Source organism: Gopherus evgoodei, chromosome 24 (genome assembly GCF_007399415.2).
Source record: "Gopherus evgoodei ecotype Sinaloan lineage chromosome 24, rGopEvg1_v1.p, whole genome shotgun sequence".
NCBI lineage: Eukaryota > Metazoa > Chordata > Testudines > Testudinidae > Gopherus > Gopherus evgoodei.
The window spans coordinates 10,417,063-10,435,456 of NC_044345.1; the positions used below are offsets into that span (position 1 = coordinate 10,417,063).

The window sequence follows — 18,394 nt, forward strand, 5'->3', positions numbered from 1 at the left end:
CCTCAGCCCCTGCATGGGAGAAGCCCTGGGCAGCACAGCAGGGGAGGGGGATCTCTTACACCCAGGGAGGCCAGCTTAGGGAGTTCTTTAGGAGAACTGGACGGATGCTCACTCGCAGGGGCCAGCCCCTCACTCACTGGTATGGTGAAATGGAAACCGGTTCAGTTACAAGCCGTCTCGTTAAGCAGGAGGGACCAGGAAGCATCAGGATGTTGCAGTTGGTGCAGTGGCAGCAGGAACTCAGCGGAGGCGGCTACAGCACAGCTACCTGAGCAGGATGCAACCCCTGGCAAGAGCCCCCAGGCACAGCAGCTGCCAGGCAGGTCTTAGTCAGGCTACAGTTTTTATTGGGGGATTTTTCGTGGGAGATTGGGCAGCTCCCCCCTACAGGAACTGGGCAGGGGTTACATGGAATTGGAGCGGACAGGAATCGTGAGTCCCCAGCACAGTGGGTCCACTGCCCCACACTGAGGGCAGGGATGCAAGGCCAGTTGGCTGCTGTGTTTGCGTGGAAGGATAAGGTCTGATGCTGGAGCATCTAGAGCCACCATGCAGGCCTCTGCCAGCCCGGACCCCTCATTTCTCCTTGTGCTCGATGAGCCCCTTGGCGATCAGGTCCGGGATCTCCACTGCCAGCCACGGGCCCAGCTGCAAGGCAAAGAGCACAGGAGGCTGTAAGCACGGCTCAGACGCAGACTCCCCCCACTCCCCCACTGATGGAAACGCACCCCCAGGGCCATGAGATGGGCCAGCCCGAACTTGGGCACATTCCTGGCCCATAAGGGCTTGAAGTGGTCAGTCAGGCAGATCTTCCCTCCCCTGCAAGAGACAAAACAGATGTGAGGGAGAAGCCCCAGCCACAGGAGACACTGAGGGAAGACAGAGCCCAGAGCCTAGCCTCGCCTCATGGGAGATGAGGAGGGGAGACAGAGCCTGGTGTCGTGGGACCAGGGGAGATGTGGAGAGGAGACGGAGCCCAGCCTCATGGGACCATGAGAGATGCAGAGGCACTGCAATAGGGGTGTCAAGCCCAATCAGCCCCCGAAACGGAGCTGCAGCTCTCACAGGCCTGGCCCCATCGCGACCCAAGCCAGTTTCCTCTGCCTCACCAGGAAGCCTGGGGATCAGCTCAGACATGGCATCTCCTCCACTTCCTGTCCTGCATCAAGGGGCCGCTTTCCTGTGCTTTGAGCAACAGTTGCCATGTTCCACCCCCGAGGCGGCTGCATTTACCAACAGCTGCCACGGCCTATACACATGAGTGGGATGTAAGAGGCGATATAAAGACAGTCCCAACCAAAGCCTGGGATCTGAGTTAGGAGCTCTGGTCCCTACGGCCTGCAGAGAGCGGAGGTGGGAGCACGCCAGGGCTGCCTGACCTGTACATCTTGGCCGTTTTCCCATCCAGCTCTGGAATGGCGATTTCGGGGGCGGTGGATGGGTACGTAACGGGAATCTGCAAAATAATAAAAAAAAAAAACAACCCAAAACCCACTCAGTGTACCCATGGCCATGCCAGCCCCCTCCCACCGCATAAACAGGGAGCAGTATGTGTAATCCAAGTTCCAGCTGCTGCTCTCTCTGCTCAGCCACACAGCTGGGAGCACTGAGCCTAGGCATCTTGTGAGCTTCCTACGGAGTTTACACCCCAGATGCTGAAGTGGAAGCTTGTGGGTAGGCGGGAGGGGAGTACCCTAGTTTAGGAGGGGCAGGAGGGGGCAGGGCCCCATTGAGGCAGAGCCCTTTGCTAGCCCCAAGTTACACAAAGTTCCCCGACACAATCCCATTGCAAAGCTCTGTGTAAAGGGCTCCCTGCTCTCAGCTCGCTCAGCAGCTGGGCTGCACTAGCCAAGTCCCACAGGACTCCTTCCTGCTCGCTCTCACCCTGCAGGGCGGGCGATTCTCTGTCCCTTCCCGGTTAACATCCTCAGTGTGTTCCCTTCCTCAGCCCCTGGCTCCTGCGGCCCAGGGGAACAGCGATGCTGCGAACCCAGCCAGGGCCAGCTCCCACCTGTTCCCTCCAGTGCTGCAGGGAGTGGACGAGAAACCCCTCCCTGCCCCAGCCTTGGAGCAGAGCAGGCAGGCTCTCCTCCCTCAGACACCCCCGCCCCAGGGACACTCACGTCAAACTCAAGGGCAAACTCGTACTTGAGCAGGTCGTGGATGTACCAGCACTTCCCGAACCACCTGCAAGAGAGAGAGATGGGAAGGAGGGGGCAGGGAGAGACCCCAGGGGCTCTGTCTGTTCAGCTTAACTAAGAGGCGGAGAAGGGGTGATGTGGGGAACAGAAATCTGACAAGTGAGGGCTGTTCAGTGCAGCAGACAAAGGTCTAACCAGACCCAATTGCTGGAAGCTGAAGTTTAACCGTTGGAACCAAGGTCGTGGGGGATTCTCCATCGCTGGCCAGGTCTGACTCAAGACGGGACATTTTGCTAAAAGCTCTGCTCTGGCTGCTGCAGCCTGGACCCGTTCTCCATGGCACTCAGTTGATCCAGGCTCCAACCCATCAAATTAATGAGTCCCTTTGTATGTGGGCACATGGAGCACAGCACACCCAACACAGCGATGCTGCAGGCCAAGGCCTCTCTGACGTTGACAAAGCCTGGGACGTGGCAGCACCACATGTGGCAGGCAGGGGTCCATTCACAGACCCAGGCTTGGTGGCTGGTAGCGAGAGCACAGAGGCAGGCGTCTCTCTGCAGTGTCACTAACAGCTGGGCCCAAGCTGAGCCCCTCTATGAGAATGGCAGAGTGACACATAGGGGATCGATGCCTATCCTAGCCCCAGAGGAGGAATGGGTGGAAGGCGGGTGCAGCACAAGGAGCACTATGAAGCCATTAGCTTACCTGGCAATAGGTCACAACTCCAAGAGGAGCAGCCGGATAAGCTATGACTGGCAGCCTAAGGACACATGGGTCACCCAGCTGCACTGTACTCCCTCCTGCTGGGCAGTACTAATTCCAACTGCTCGACACCACTGGATCACACCGGGTGCCCCAACACTCTTGCAGTGGATGCAGTCAAATGGAGACTACAGCTCCCAGCATGCAGTGCTCCATCCTCACCTATGCAGTCAAGCCACATTGCCTGCAGGTCCCTAGCTTCCATCTCCCTGCTACTGAAAAGGGCAGCTGCAGTCTGTTCCCTCGTATACACATTGGAGGTGGCCCCTGAGCTCCTGGCGAGGTGCCACACAGCCCAGGGAGGGGTGGCATTTCAGTGCCTCCTGCCACAGGAAGCACAGTGCAGACTGGATCACTAAACACCTTGCATTCTCTGTAATGGGAACATGTCCATATTTATCATGCAGGGATGAGAAATTGCCTCCAGGGACCAAGCGGGCTGAGATTATTATACTTTATTCCACCAAGAGATAGATTAGAGCACAACCTGGGGGACCTGCCACAGGAAAAAGGGTTTGATGCCTTCCCTGCTCCTTGTGGATGGATGGAGAGGTGGGAGATGGGCAGGGTTCTGTACGCTTTGCACAGTAGACGTTCAGTTCCCTGCAACCCCAGAGTGGTCTCTGGCCAACCAGAGAGCTAGCAGAATTAGGATAGGAAGGACATGACACAGATGTGAGAAAAGACTGTTCAGAATTCCCTTTCTTGCTCATGCCTCTAACTCCAGCAGGTATCGGAAGACCTGTTTGCCAGAGACTCAGCCTTCTGCTCCTTTTTCAATGAAGGGCCACAACAGCTCCCAGTGCAGGCGCAAGGGCTCCCACAGGACTGGGACTTGGTATGCTCACAATTACTCAAAGCCTAGAGAGTGGGCTATAGCAGAGGAAGGCCCATCAGAGAGACAGGAGGGCCTGGTGCCATGGCAGCCACAAACATGCCTACCTTGTCCCTTCCTTGTTGGACTCCAACCTGAACCAGTCATTGTCAGCGTTCTTGTTGTTTTCCACATACTGGGAAGGGAAAAACAAAGGCAGTGAGTGGGTACAGGCAACTCCACAAAATCAGAACCCCCATACCATGCAGTTTGTGTCTAACCTCCCAATCCATCAGAAGCACAGAAACCCAAATTCCTGTTCCCAAAATCTACGGAGGTAATGGAGATCTCTCTGGGCATGTTTACAGTGTAGGCATATTCCTTGCAAGGCAGAAAGATCTATTGCTGCTGTGGTGAACACCAGCTGTAAAAGCCCCACAGCCAGCAACACAAGACTGGCACTAGCATTGCACGGAGCCACCAAAAGCAGATGCTGTCAAGCCCTGAGGTACTGGGCATGGGCAGATGGCAGGATTCCTGGGTCGGGTTGCTGCTCATGGGATGCCCTTAGTACGCAGGCCTGGCCGGGCACCACAGGGAGGATGTTGCTGGTTTCCAGGTGACCTATCCTTTAGGCTACACTAAATGGAGAGTTTAAGGCAAGGGTAGGTGCCCCTGCACCCTGGGCTTGGGAGCCAGCTATACTCTCCCCACAGATCCCTGCATTGTGGGGCCCCTGCAGCCCCAGATACCTTAGGAGCAGGGCAGTCTGCACCCCCTGGAGCACAGGGAACCCCACTGGGGCCTGGCTAATGCTCCAGAGACGGCGGGGGAGGGCACAGCCCCACATCCGCAGCAGAGGTGGGGGGAAGGGGCAGACCCAGGGGGAGGAGAAGGGGCAGCCCCTGTCCCCTATAGAGAGATGGGGGAGCACATTTGAGTGTGACTCTCTCTGGCCACCGTCCGGGAGGGCCAGGTCAGTGCGAGAGGGGCGCGTGCTCCCCACAGCGAGGCCTCCCGATCCGGACACCGGCTGGCCCCAGGGGAAAGGGCGGCCAGTTCCCCGCACCAGAGACCCCGGCAGCAGAGCGCTGACAGGGAGCGGTTTCCGCCCGGCCCCTTTGCCGGTGACACCCTTCCCGGAAGCGGAAGAGCCTCACCTTGATGAGCGCCTGGTATTCCTCCTTCAACCGCTGCACCCACAGCTCCCGGTCCCGGGGCCCCGCGTTCGTCTTCAGCAGCGGCAACTCCGCCACCACCCGCCGGGTCGCCTCGTCCGCCATCTTTACTGGGGGAGAAGGAGCGGAAGTGGTGTCATAGCAAGGCTGGGCTGGGCAGAGGCGCCATGTTTGTTGATGGCAGGGATGGCCTGGGGGCGGGGCTGAGGAAGCCCTGACCAATCCGTGCCGAGCTGGCCTGGCCCCTGCCCCGCCCGCTCAGTGCCCAGTCCAGGCGGCGGGGCCGGCGTGGTGCGATGTCCGCTGCCCCAGGCGGTGACTTGCCATTGGCAGGACTCTCCACGCTGCCCCTGATCCCCCCATATGCTGGGATCCGCAGGTCCCGTCCCTGCTGCCTTCCCCGTTACACTCCCAGACCAGGAACGTTTTAAAACTGGAGTTTTACTAAATTGACTCTACATTGACAGCACTGCTGCCTGCCTGCGGCCAATGGGTAACCCTCAGAGAGCCACCCCAGTCACATGTCATCCTCATCCATAACAATTTCACCTTCAGCCAACACTTTGTCCAAGCCATGGGAACAGCCCTGGGTCCTCGGATGGCTCCCCATTACGCCAACCTCTTCATGAGCCACCTTGAAGAATTTCTTGACAAATGCACCATAAATACATCAATGATATTCTCATCATCTCCATAAACAACCTGAACTCCTAAATAGATTTGACCAAAACTTCAGTAACCAACAGATATCCATTAAACTCTCTCTAGAACATTGCTGTATCAGCTTCCTGGACACCATAATCAACTTCAACGATTAAACTCTCCAGATAACTATATATGAGAAGCCCTCAGATCACCATGCCTGCCTTTACAGAATCCAATAACCCAAATGCACCAAAAAAGCTGTTATCTACAGCCAGGCACTCAGATACCACAAACATTGCTCTGAGGAGGAAGTCCAGGATACACATCTTAACACACTTAAAACCACCTTCTCCAAACATGGATACTCCACCAGAGAAGAAGGGGTCTCCAGGCCGGCTTGGCTGCAGCACTGGGACTTGGAGCCAGTCCCGGAGTGCCCAAAGCCCAGGAATCTCACCCTAGATCGCCAGGAGAACCCCCGTTTGCTGGGCAGTTTGGTGCAGTTTACCTCCTCTTGGAAGGACAACTAGGCACTGGAACCAACAGAGACTGCAGAAAGAGCCAGTTTTTCTCTATGGAGGGCAAAGGGGTGTTGCCAGCACACAGGGTGCCCGAGGACAGCAACAGTGGGGGTGTTCGTTGCCCGGTGTGCTTCACGCCAAAGAACACACCAAGGTGGAGAAGCAGACTAAGTTTATTTGAGATCTCAAAGCAAACCAGATGCACGGAGACAGGCACGTCTCAGATCATGCACACTGATACAAACAGTTTCTCTCTTTTTATACATAACTTAGCCAAGCCGTTTCTATTACCCCCCATGCTCCCCTCTCCCCCCTCCCATCTTTCCCTGTGACTGTTACAGAAACAATTATCCCAAGTAGTTAAATCACTTCTGGCACCTACTAATCTATCTTGTTAGTGACTCTTCTCTAAACCACTATCTCATCCTAGTTTCTGTGATTTGTTATCCTGCCCCCTTAGCCAGGTGCATACAGGCCTCATTAGTGCCTCTTGGTACCAGCACTGTAGCTGATAGTCAGCCACTTTACATTCCATTCTTTAAGCCAGCTTGTCAGGTCGCTGAGAGTTCAATCATGGAAGGACTTTGGTTCACTGAGGCCTTAACAGGGGGCTTCATTGAGACACAGTGGCTTTCCACCCTCCCGAGTGGGCCAATGACACCAACAGTTCCCTCCTTTGAGAATACTCAACAAACCTTTGGCCGAGTTTTCTCATACTCTACAGCCAAGAAGTGATTGAGTTCTATGGAGCTGGGGCTCTCAACAAGAGGGTATGTAGGGCTCTCTGGGGTCAGGGGGTTACAGAGTTTGCGGAGTAACAGCTTGAAACACGCGATCAGGAGGAGGGTGATCAGGCACAAGACCACACCTGTGAGGAGGAGACGCACAAGGCCTTCCCCCAGCCCTCCTAGATTAGGCAACCTATTCCAGAGGGAATCAAAAATTGTGGGTTCCCTTTCCTGGGCCTTCCAATGGCTGAGAGCCTGTTCGGCTGACAAAATGTGTTTGTTAATGTCCTGTGAATTTTCTGGGACATAAGTACAACACTCGCTGCCAACCAGGGCACACACTCCGCCCTGGGAGGCTAAAACATAATCCAGGGCCTGTCTGTTTTGCAGGGCTAGCAATCGGAGCTGGTAAAGCTCTGAGTTAAGGCTTTTCTCTATGGCCAGGGTCTCATTAGCAAACTTGGTGAGAAACATAGAAAGTTTACGATACATTTGAGACAGCCGTCCCACCCCATAAGAGGGGAGGAGGATCATACCGAGTCTGTCTCCCACACCAATGGGCTCAGGGGTGACATATAAAGACCTACGATGCCTGGGGCGGCCAGGGGGCAGTTTAGGAAACACTCGAAGAGGAGGAGCAAGATATCCCACATAACAGCTTCCATACCACCGATGTGGGAGCCACTTATAGGCAGAGGTACCGCAAACATAAAAGGAGTGGCCATTTCCCACTAGCCCATTATAACCACTTTGCCACCTTTCAGTTTGGGAGCTACTGAAAGTTCCGAACCAGGCAGTAGAATTGGGTTTTCCATTAACATAGACTGGGATAGAGGCATTACTGCCAGGGGATAGATAATACTGGCAGGTGCTATTCCCAGCGGACCAGGTGTGATTGCTGGACTTGGACTGCTGATAGCACACCAACCCGGGGTTCACTGGCCGCAGCCTAATAGGGGGAGGGAGATGCGTTGAGTTGGCTTGCGGTTCCCAGGGGTCGTCCCTTAATGCGTACTGGGACTCAATTGTACAGTTTTGAGACAAGGGGGTACCCGAAATGTTTTTCCCCCTACTGAACCATCCCCAACAGAGATCTGACCAATTTTGGGGAACCACCCTCCAGGGCAACCCAACTGCATGGTGTGGGATTTGGGAGCATATCCAGCAGTTGGAGAGGTTAAACTCTTGGGCAAAACAAGCTTTCAGGGCCTCATACGTATTTGTTTCCAGCTTGTTAGGGATTCCTCTCCATCCCGCATGTGCCTGGGGAGAACCAGGAGTTACCAAAATGAGTGCTCCCATGGCAAGGAGTAATACTGTGGCAAGCTCTGACCTGAACTCCATACTGGGTTGGTAACCGTAAGGCCTAACAATTACAATTCCCCAAATACCCACAAAATAACAATTACCAATAGCAAACAGATTAAAAACAGAAGGGACCAGGCCACGAGGTTAGGCCGGCCCTGTGAAAATAAACAGAACCAATGCTCAGAGTGGTCGCTGGGAATATGCCGTGACTGTCCGAAGAGGGCACAGGGCATTTCCAGCAGACCTTACTGTCTTTTAAACAACAGCTTAAGTCCCAAATCGTCGCTGGCAGTGTTTTCCGCAGGCTGGACGGTCCACCGTTCAGGAGCAGGCACTGCTTTCAGACGAGAGTGATGGATCCAGTGCTTGTGTCCCTCAACCTTTGCAGCTGTGTGTGAGACCAGCAGGACAGTACGGGGTCCCTTCCACTTCTCTTGGAGAGGCTCGTCCTTCCAGGTACGAACGAGGACGGAGTCACCTGGCTGCAGGGAGTGGACAGGAGCATCCAGCGGGAGGGGCTGCAAATCTTTGGTATACCTGTGAAGAGAACAAAGAACAGCAGACAGAGAGCACAGGTACTGAGACAAGAAACCACAGCCTACCTCCCACTCCCCTAACAGAACCGGTGTACTATTCAGAGGCCATGCCCTTCCAAACATAATCTCGAAGGGACTGAGCCCTAACCTGCCCTTTGGGAGAGCGCGAACTCAAAGCAAAACAAGGGGTAAGGGATCAGGCCATCGGAGAGAAGCCTCCTGGCAAACCTTTGAGAGATGTCGCTTCAGGGTCTGATTTGTGCGTTCCACTACTCCACTGGCCTGAGGTCGCCAGGGAGTGTGGAGCTTCCAGGGGATTTGTAGGGCATCCGATATCTTCTGGACAACTTGTGACGTGAAGTGCGTTCCGTTGTCAGATTCCATCCATTGAGGAAGCCCAAATTGTGGAATGATCTCCTTGACGAACTTAAGGGCTACCGTTCTTGCAGTGTTGTTACGACATGGGAAAGCTTCGGGCCATCCACTGAATCGGTTCGTTAAGACGAGAAGGTATCTGAACCCCTGGGCCCGAGGGAACTCAGTAAAGTCTATTTGCCAAACCAATCCTGGGCCTGGGGTAGGTTTCAGTGTGGCTGGCAGCACTGGCACTCCCGGTCGGGGGTTATTCTTTTGGCAGACTAGACATTCAGCTTGTACCTGGGATACTAGGGGTCTAAGCCCAGAGGTTAGAAAATATTTATTTACGAGCTGGGTTAAAGCCTCTCTGCCAGCAGGAGTAGTCTGGTGTAGTTTCTGTAGCACTGGCAGTATTAGATTCTTTGGTAGGAGGATTTTCCCTTCCGTGGAGTGGAGCCATCCCTCCTTCTCCTTCAGCCCGAGTGTGTCCGCCAGGTTCCTTTCCTCACGAGAGTACTGAGGGGCTGGAAGCTCTCCTACCGATGGGATGAGGGCATGCATATGGGCATCTTCAGCTTCCAGTGGTTCCAGGGTAGCGGCTCACTTGTCTTCCCTGTCTGCCCTAGCATTGCCCTTAGCCACATCTTGATCTTCCTTTTGGTGAGCCCTGCAGTGTACCACTGCTACCGCCAAGGGGAGCTGTACCGCTTCTAAAAGCCGGAGGATCTGGGATCCATGCTTGACCGGAGAGCCTTGAGCTGTCAGCATTCCTCTTTGCTTCCACAGACCTGCATGAGCGTGCAGAACTCCAAAGGCATATCTGGAATCAGTGAAAATGTTAACTCTTTTCCCTTTTGACAGTTCAAGTGCACGGGTTAGGGCTACCAGTTCAGCCAGCTGGGCTGATGTTCCAGCAGGCAAACCCTCCGCTTCCACAGTTTCGTGGAGAGTTACAACAGCATAGCCCGCCCTCCTTTGTCCATTTACAACAGTGCTACTGCCATCAGTATACCACTCATAGTCTGCATTCGGGAGTGGCTGATCTTTTAAATCTGGACGGCTGGAGTATTGGGTATCTATTACATCCAAGCAGTCATGTTCCTGTTTTTCTGTTTCTGGCAACAGGGTGGCTGGGTTAAGGGAGGGGCAAGTCTGCAGGGCAACTTCAGGATTTTCTACAAGTTTAGCCTGGTACCGAGCCATTCGAGCCTGTGTAAGCCAGAGACCACCCCTAGTGTCCAGCAGGGCTTGGACCATATGGGGAGTATATACTTGCACCTTTTCCCCCAAAGTCAGCTTCTCTGCTTCCCCAAGCACTAGGGCAGTGGCTGCAACCGCCCGCAGACATGCTGGCCACCCTTTGGCAACTTGATCCAGCTGTTTAGAGAAATATGCCACAGGACGCTTCCAAGTGCCTAATATCTGAGTAAGCACTCCCAGAGCCACCCCTTTCCTCTCATGCACGTACAGCTGAAATGGCTTAGAGAGGTCTGGCAGACCCAGGGCTGGGGCTTCCATCAGTTTTCTTTTCAAGCCCTTAAATGCCTTGTCAGCTTCCGCTGACCAGTGAAAGGGGTCGTGATCTGCTCCCTTAACACATTCGTACAAGGGTTTAGCCCACAGTCCGAACTCTGGAATCCATATTCTGCAGAAGCCTACCATGCCCAGAAACGCTCTGAGTCGTTTGCGATTGCTTGGGACAGGAATTTGACAGATAGCTTCCTTTCTCTCGTTCGAAAGCTGACGTTCCCCCTGCCTTAGGTGAAATCCTAAGTACTGTACTTCTGTGAGGGCAATTTGAGCCTTGCTCTGAGCTACTCTATACCCCCGGAGTCCGACAAAGTTTAGGAGGCTCACAGTAGCCTTAAGGCAGGGAGTTAGACCCACAGCAGCAATTAACAGGTCATCTACATACTGCAGGAGGAGAACTTTATCCTCATTGTCCCATTCCTTTAAGTCTCGGGCCAGTGCCTGGCCAAAAAGGGTAGGAGAGTTTTTAAATCCCTGGGCCAGCACTGTCCAGCAAAGCTGCTTTTTAACCCTGTTGTTGTCTTCCCACTCGAAGGAGAAAATCTCCTGAGACTGAATGTCAACTGGAATCGTGAAGAAAGCATCTTTTAAATCCAGGACTGAAAAGTGGGTGTACTACCCCCCTACAGAAGCCAACAGTGTATACGGGTTTGGAACAAGGGGGTGCAGAGTCTTGACTCGCTCATTCACAGCCCTCAGGTCCTGGACCAGCCGATATGTGCCATTGGGTTTTCGCACAGGCAAGATGGGGGTGTTCCAAGCTGACTGGCATTCCGGCAGTACCCCATACTTTAGGAACTGGTCTATAGTTTCCTGTAGTCCCTCTCTGGCTTCTCTCTTGATCGGATACTGCTTAATCTGCACTGGACCTTTTCCCGGCAGGAGCTGAACCTTAATGGGGGTGTGATGGGCTGCTTTTCCTGGGACCCCCGATGCCCACACTAGAGGGAAAACCTGGTCTTCCCACTGGCTCCACTCTGGGGCTTGCATGGCTGAAGGCTCAACTGCAAGGGTCATTATCCAGGCATTCTCTGGGGGCAAGGTGAGGGTTATTTCATCCTGGGTAAAATGCAGGGTGGCACCTAAGCGACAAAGCAGGTCCCGTCCCCGCAGAGGCGTTGGACAATCGGGGAGATAAACCAGTTTGTGAGATAGAGTTCTGCCTCCCAAAGCACACTCTGCTGGAGCATATTCCGGACACTTGGTTCCTTTCCCTGTGGCGCCCACCACAGTGAGGGAGTCTGCCACAGGCAGCTGAAGGGGTTGATTTACAGCGGTTCGTGCTGCTCCAGAGTCTATTAAAAAGTCTATTTCCGAATTTCCCACCCGCATCTTTACTCGGGGTTCCGGGGGCAGGATAGTCCGTCTCCCCTGACACCCCTAGTCTTGATCCTCTGCTGCCATCATAGGGGTAGCTTCCCTCTCGGGGCACTCATTTTTCCAATGTCCCTCCTTTCGGCATCTGGCACACTGGTTGCGACCCAGACATCTTTCCTGTGAGCCAGGGCGCCCACGTCCACGGCCTCTCATTCCCCGGCCCCTTCTACCTTCCTGAAATCTTCCCTTGCCACCAGCCTGTACTGCTGCAACCATTATTTTTGCTTGCTTTCTTTCCTTTTCTCCTTCCCTGTTGCTGTAAACCCTGTTTGCAGCTTCCAAAATCTGTGCCATAGTCATGCCCATTAAATCCTCCTTTTTCTGCAGCTTTCTCTTAATATCAGGGGCAGCCCGACTGGTGAAGATACCCTTTATGATTGCCTCAGTTTCCTGGCTATCAGGGTCTGCATTAGTATTTTGGCGAATTGCATCCCGGATGCGCTGCAGAAAAGCAACCGGACTTTCCTTGGGCTCCTGTATGAGCTCGTAAGGCTTAGCCCAATTGTTATGTCTGACAGCTGAGTGTCGGAGTCCATGCAAAAGCAACTCCTTGTATACGATGAGGCGGGTCATATCCCTGGGGTTGTTTGGGTTCCACCCAGGGTCTGCTCGGGGGAGCATGTCAGTGGGGATGGGGACATTGTAAGGATCCCGGTCATGTCTCCTCTGTGCCTCTTCCTGTGCCTTAGCCAGGAGCTGATTTCGCTCTACCTCTGACAGCAGGGTTCTCAGGAGGACGTTACAGTCATCCCAGTCTGGCTTGTGGCTAGCCAGGCCTCCCTCAAACACTGCGATAAACTTACTGGGGTTCGTGGAGAATTCCCCTGCCTGTGCCTTAAAGGCTGCCAAATCCACTGGGTTAAAAGGTACATGCGTGTAAACCTGCATAGTAGTGGCCGGGCGACGGTCTCCTCCCCGACGGGATATCCGAGTTTCAGTAATTAGCGGATAGAATCCCACTGAGGGGGCGATCTCTGACACCCTAGGCACCTCGTTCTTATATGGTGGGGGTGCTGGAGCCGAAGGGGACACCGACTCTGCCATTACAACTGGGAAGGGGTTCGGGGGACTAGCAGCAGCTACTACCGGACCTGCCGGAGTCAGATTACACTTTTGCACCAGGTCTGACCTATTTCTTAGCAACATAAACAGTTGTGCATACATATGCTCATCCCATTTACTCGTTCGCTGACAAAACAGAATTAATTGGAGGATCGTGTTATAATTTAATGATCCCTCCGGTGGCCACCTTTCCTGGTCCTCTAGTTGGTACTGAGGCCAGTCTACTGTACAGAATCTTTTCAGCTTGTTCTTAACCATCGGATCCGACCCAAACACTTTCCAATTCATCAGAATGCATTCTAAGGGTGTACACCGTGCCCTACCGGTACTCTGTCCCTGCCCCATACTCTAGGGAGATACTGGGCGTCCCCAGGTCAAAACAGGCAAAAGAAGGTTTACAGTACTGGACTGTTCCTACCTTATCCACGGGACCGGTTCCCCACCGTCGCTTGAAGCAGCTTCTCCACTACTCAAGCGCGTTACACCGTTGTGCCCTCCGGGGTCGACCACACCGCGTCTCCGCCGAGGCCCCCGATGAAGTCACCAGTGCGCGCTGGGCGTCGGTCGTCGCCGCAATCCGTCGACCTCCAGGAGGGGTCCGGGCAAGGCCAGTTTTAGCCTCGATGCCCACCCAGGGACGCCAAAACTGTTGCCAGCACACAGGGTGCCCGAGGACAGCAACAGTGGGGGTGTTCGTTGCCCGGTGTGCTTCACGCCAAAGAACACACCAAGGTGGAGAAGCAGACTAAGTTTATTTGAGATCTCAAAGCAAACCTGATGCACGGAGACAGGCACGTCTCAGATCATGCACACTGATACAAACAGTTTCTCTCTTTTTATACATACTTTAGCCAAGCCGTTTCTATTACCCCCCATGCCCCCTTCTCCCCCCTCCCATCTTTCCCTGTGACTGTTACAGAAGCAATTATCCCAAGTAGTTAAATCACTTCTGGCACCTACTAATCTATCTTGTTAGTGACTCTTCTCTAAACCACTATCTCATCCTAGTTTCTGTGATTTGTTATCCTGCCCCCTTAGCCAGGTGCATACAGGCCTCATTAGTGCCTCTTGGTACCAGCACTGTAGCTGATAGTCAGCCACTTTACATTCCATTCTTTAAGCCAGCTTGTCAGGTCGCTGAGAGTTCAATCATGGAAGGACTTTGGTTCACTGAGGCCTTAACAGGGGGCTTCATTGAGACACAGTGGCTTTCCACCCTCCCGAGTGGGCCAATGACACCAACAGGGGGATTCTCCATTGTTCCCTGTGGCTGGGGGTGACTGTGACCCAGGTGCTCCATGTTGGCATCAGACGGGTACACAGTTCCAAGTCTATACCCAGGAACATGCCCAGACAGGCATATTTCCCCTGTGATCACCATCCAGGGACAACTGAAGGTCCCTAGAAGTGTGGGAGGGGCTCCCACAGGTGCCCAAACTGTGGCCCCACCCCCATGGCACCCCTTCCCCTGAGGCCCCGCCCCTTCCCCGAGCCCCTGCCCTTGCACCACCCATTCCCCCTGAGGCCCCACCCTCTGCTTGCTCCTCTCTCCCCCCTCCCTCCCATCACTTGCCCTTACAACTCGTAAAAAACGGGAGGGCGTAGCCATATCCTGGTCCCCCTGTTCCGGTGCCTAGTGCCATCTTCACAGTATTCCACCAAAGGGGGCTGTGATGAACGGTCTCTGCTGATCGCTAGGAACTCGCTGGGTGCCATGGTTATTGCAGGTTGGATGTTCGGGATGTCAGAGTTATGTAGCATGCAGGATATTGTGTCCAAAGCTGCTGGAGGGGAAGCAGGGGGCTGGGGCAGGGTGGTTCTCAGAGCTCACCAGGAGAAAACAGCTTTCACCGCAGCCCCGCCCAGTATTTATAGTCTAGACAAGACGCGGGCTTGGGCCGATACAAAACACAGAAAAGCCCAAGCAGCTGTTGGACAGTTGGGAGCATCAGGGAGAGGTGAAGTCAATAAAACGTCCTAGTTATGACAAGAGACAAAAGGGCTGGATCTATATGAAAGGAGAAAGAAAGGCACAAGAGGGGATCCCTTATGGGGGCAACCCTCTGCCAGCGGGGTGTCTCTTGAAAAGTAGATCCCAGCTCTCTTGACTGGGCAAGGTCTGTATGGACTGACCAGAAATTGAGGGGCTGGGTGTGATGAAGTGACAGCATACAGACAGGTTGGAGGGACCAGTGCCTGGGGACAGAGCAAAACACTGGGGTAACTATTGCCAGAGATTTAGCCACATGTTCTCTCTGCTCTGACCCAAGGACTTGCTCAGGGAGCCAAAGGGCTGCCGAGTGCAAATTGCCAGCGTGAGGAGGGAAGAGCTGGGCTTGCAGAGGCTGGAGTGGGGCACTCGTGGTGCCAGCAGTTGGTAGTTTTGGGCAAACTTTCCTTGGGGGGCAGAGACAAGGCTCCCTGGTGCTAAAAACAGCCAGTAGCAATTCACCATGTAACCCTGAAAGGATCACAGTGATGAGTGGGGAAATCTGTACAATTTTTTAATTCTGGGTGACATGATTACATTGTTGCTATGAACATTGCTGTGTTGTGGAATGTTCTGCTGTCAATGTGTGTTCACCATGGACTGACAGGACCGAGCCCAAACCTCCTAAACTAGGGACAATGGAGATGAATGACTGTGCTTTGACTGGACATTAGATACGCTAGAAAGAGTAACCACATCCTAAGAGAACCAGTTCTCTCTAACTTCCTTCAGCAAGGAGCCGAGGGTTTGCAGAGTGGAAAGTTCCCAGCAGAAGAACAAGGACACCTAGGTGGTGATGCTAGCCTGTAAAAAAGGACTCATAGGAGAAGGAAGCAGCTGGGCTCTGTGTTTCAGAACCCAAGCCTGTGCACTGCAGCAGAAGGTCCCTGGATGCCCCAGAGGACTCTTCCTCCAGCCCAAAGAACGCTCTGGAGTGCTGTGGAAACAGAGGCAGGAAAATGCATGGAGGGTTTGTTCTTTTTGTCTAGATCTGTGTATTTCTCATGTGATTAAGTACAGAGCAATGGTGTGAGAATCCTGCGCAAAGTGTCTGCATGTTACACCAGTCACATGTCCCTTGAAGAGGTTACCCAACAGGCTCATACCTTTGGGTGGAGTTCTGGGAGAGGGTGTTGTGTCACCGAAGCACCCCTGTATTCACACCCTACACACTATTGTCATCATCTTTACACAGAATATGCCTTGTGAGGTGTCATTTGAAAACTAATAACATATTGATCATCAGTGTTCTTGCATGATGTATGTACATGGTGGGTAGTAAGAGTTATGGATATATGCTAGAGTTATGACTAAAGTGTGTTTAAACCAGACATGTCCGGGAGGAGTTGGTAACCAGGGCTGCAGTAGACAAAGGAATGTGTTGTCCCCACCTGGGAGTTATTTCCTAAGTACTTTGAAAGACAATGAGAATGTGTTCACATATCATGTAAACAGACCCTTCAAGCTAACAAGGGGTGGAGGCAAACCTGACTCGAACAGGTGGGGGAGGAGACAGCATGGGGTCTAAACCCAGCAGGAGGGAGAAGCTTGGTCTAGGTTTTACTATTCAAAGAATCCACTGCAAAGATTTACGGGTCTATAAAGACGGGGTGGGGGGAGGGGTGAACCTCAAGTGATAAGCAGTTGAATCAGCTGTCTATACAATGATGTTGTATTGTAGAAGTGTATATATAGCATGAGATCTTTTCTGAAAGCCAGGGACACGCTGGTGATTGCTAGCATTGTGAAATATTCTGTAGTAAACACCATAGGAGGAAATGCGGATACTTCATAATATTATGTTTTCAAACCTGTGAGCAAATGGGGAGACAGGAGAGAATGTCACAGCTATTTACTTGTCTCCTGTGTTAATTAAGCATGGTGGACTCAAAGCAATGGAAGCCCCGTTCCCATACAGGGTGTATGGGGAGCCCACATGAGGTCAGCCTGCATCTGAAACAAGCTCATTGAACTTAGGAAGATATAAGCAAGGACGGAAGCCGTCTTTGGCATCCATCATTAGACTGAGACAAACGAGGAGCTCCTACACGCTGAGAAAGAGGGATCCTTCAACCAAGGGGCGTGTTTAAGGTCTCTGGGATCTTAATATTGGTGAGAAACCACCTGGACCCAAGCCTGTATCTTGCTAGATTAAGTTTTAGACTCTTTGATGCTTTTTCATTGTTATTTGCTTGTGACTCCTTATAACTTTACTCCTTTAATTTGGCATCACTTATCCTGGGTCCTGTTGTTCATATATTTATATCATATCCCCTTGCTGGGTGTATGCAAAGCTAGAGGAAGCCCAGAGTGGGGCTATGGACAGGCTGCTGGGGTCAGAGCGGCTGACCTTGGACTGTCTAGCACACAGACCCTGGCTCACGGTATGACCTGCATGCTGTTTGGCTGGTTGTGAGTGTCCCGGGTTGGGAGCTACAGCAGCAAAGCACTGTGAGGCACCCAAGGTTGCACAGCAAGTGCTGACACAGTCCTGCACTGATCTGGATTGCCCCCGAACCCCATCACAGGTGTGTTTAAGCAACAGCGGGTCATCTGAGAGGCCATCCCTGGGCTGGGCAGCGGCCATGTGGTTGCAACTCTCAGGAGCGGGTGCTAGATAGATTTGTGCCCCAGGAGTGTGCCCTGAGACTGGGGCAATCCCTGGACTCTGTTCAGACTGGGGGGTGGGGGGGAGGAGGACATACTGGGGATTCAGAGATTGGATCACCTCACAGTACACCGATAAGTGACCAAGGGGGGTCGCTCAACTACAGCTGTGATGCAGGTGGGGGAATGTAGGGATCGGTCCTGGCTGGCAGGCCACCAGAAACCGCCCCTGCAAAACCCCCTTTTGCCTTTGCCACAGAATGCTGATTTGCCTCAGAATGCTGACTCCATATTATCACAAGATTAGGAAAGTACCGCACGCTCTGCCCACATGCAGTGGGTGAGGGGAGAAGGGGAAGAACGAGTCCTCCACCAATGCGAAACAAGTAAACAAGGCTGTAAGCTATGCATGACGCTGTAACTGAAAGAATAAAAAGGTTGCCACGCCTCACGGCGGGGCGCTCTCCTGAACACACAAGCTGTCTGCGTCTGGTTCCTTCCCGCAGGGGAACCTCTCCATTGTCCTCCATGGGAGTAGGGAAAGGGGGACCCTTCATTTTTCTCTGTGAAGGGAGGGAGACTCCATCGTTCTCCATGGGGACTGCTAAGGACTTTGGGCCTTTCAAATGTCCAGCCACTGGAGGGCAATATAACCACAGAGTTGAAGAGTTCAGTCCCCTCCAGCAGGGGGCAGTGATGCGCACACACCGACACACCTGCTGATCCAATACACCAGGCAGTGCTGACTGGGAGCCTGAGGGACAAGGACCCTGCTCTGCCTGCATCGCACACACCTTGCACACCCACCCCATCGGCCGCATGCTCACACGCTCAC

General features: G+C 53.3%; 2 protein-coding genes across 3 annotated transcripts; both read right to left on the reverse strand.

Moving 5' to 3' along the window:
- Nucleotides 1-324: 324 nt before the first annotated feature.
- UFC1 (ubiquitin-fold modifier conjugating enzyme 1) lies at nucleotides 325-5,041 on the reverse strand. Its single transcript, XM_030542278.1, has 6 exons — nucleotides 4,881-5,041; nucleotides 3,849-3,916; nucleotides 2,124-2,187; nucleotides 1,380-1,456; nucleotides 729-819; nucleotides 325-648 (listed from the first exon to the last, which is right to left on the reverse strand). Exons 1-6 carry the CDS (start codon nucleotides 5,001-5,003, stop codon nucleotides 577-579), a joined length of 495 nt encoding a protein of 164 aa, XP_030398138.1. The 5' UTR covers nucleotides 5,004-5,041; the 3' UTR covers nucleotides 325-576.
- A 1,379-nt stretch (nucleotides 5,042-6,420) lies between these two features.
- On the reverse strand, nucleotides 6,421-14,202 carry LOC115639506 (endogenous retrovirus group V member 2 Env polyprotein-like). 2 transcript variants are annotated; one of them, XM_030542366.1, is made up of 2 exons: nucleotides 13,381-14,202; nucleotides 6,421-8,637 (listed from the first exon to the last, which is right to left on the reverse strand). In XM_030542366.1, exon 2 carries the CDS (start codon nucleotides 8,134-8,136, stop codon nucleotides 6,751-6,753), a length of 1,386 nt encoding a protein of 461 aa, XP_030398226.1. In that variant the 5' UTR covers nucleotides 8,137-8,637; nucleotides 13,381-14,202; the 3' UTR covers nucleotides 6,421-6,750. The 2 variants fall into 2 exon arrangements, with proteins under 2 accessions (XP_030398226.1, XP_030398227.1); XM_030542367.1 differs by lacking the exon at nucleotides 13,381-14,202 and adding an exon at nucleotides 8,865-8,886.
- Between the last annotated feature and the right edge of the window lie 4,192 nt (nucleotides 14,203-18,394).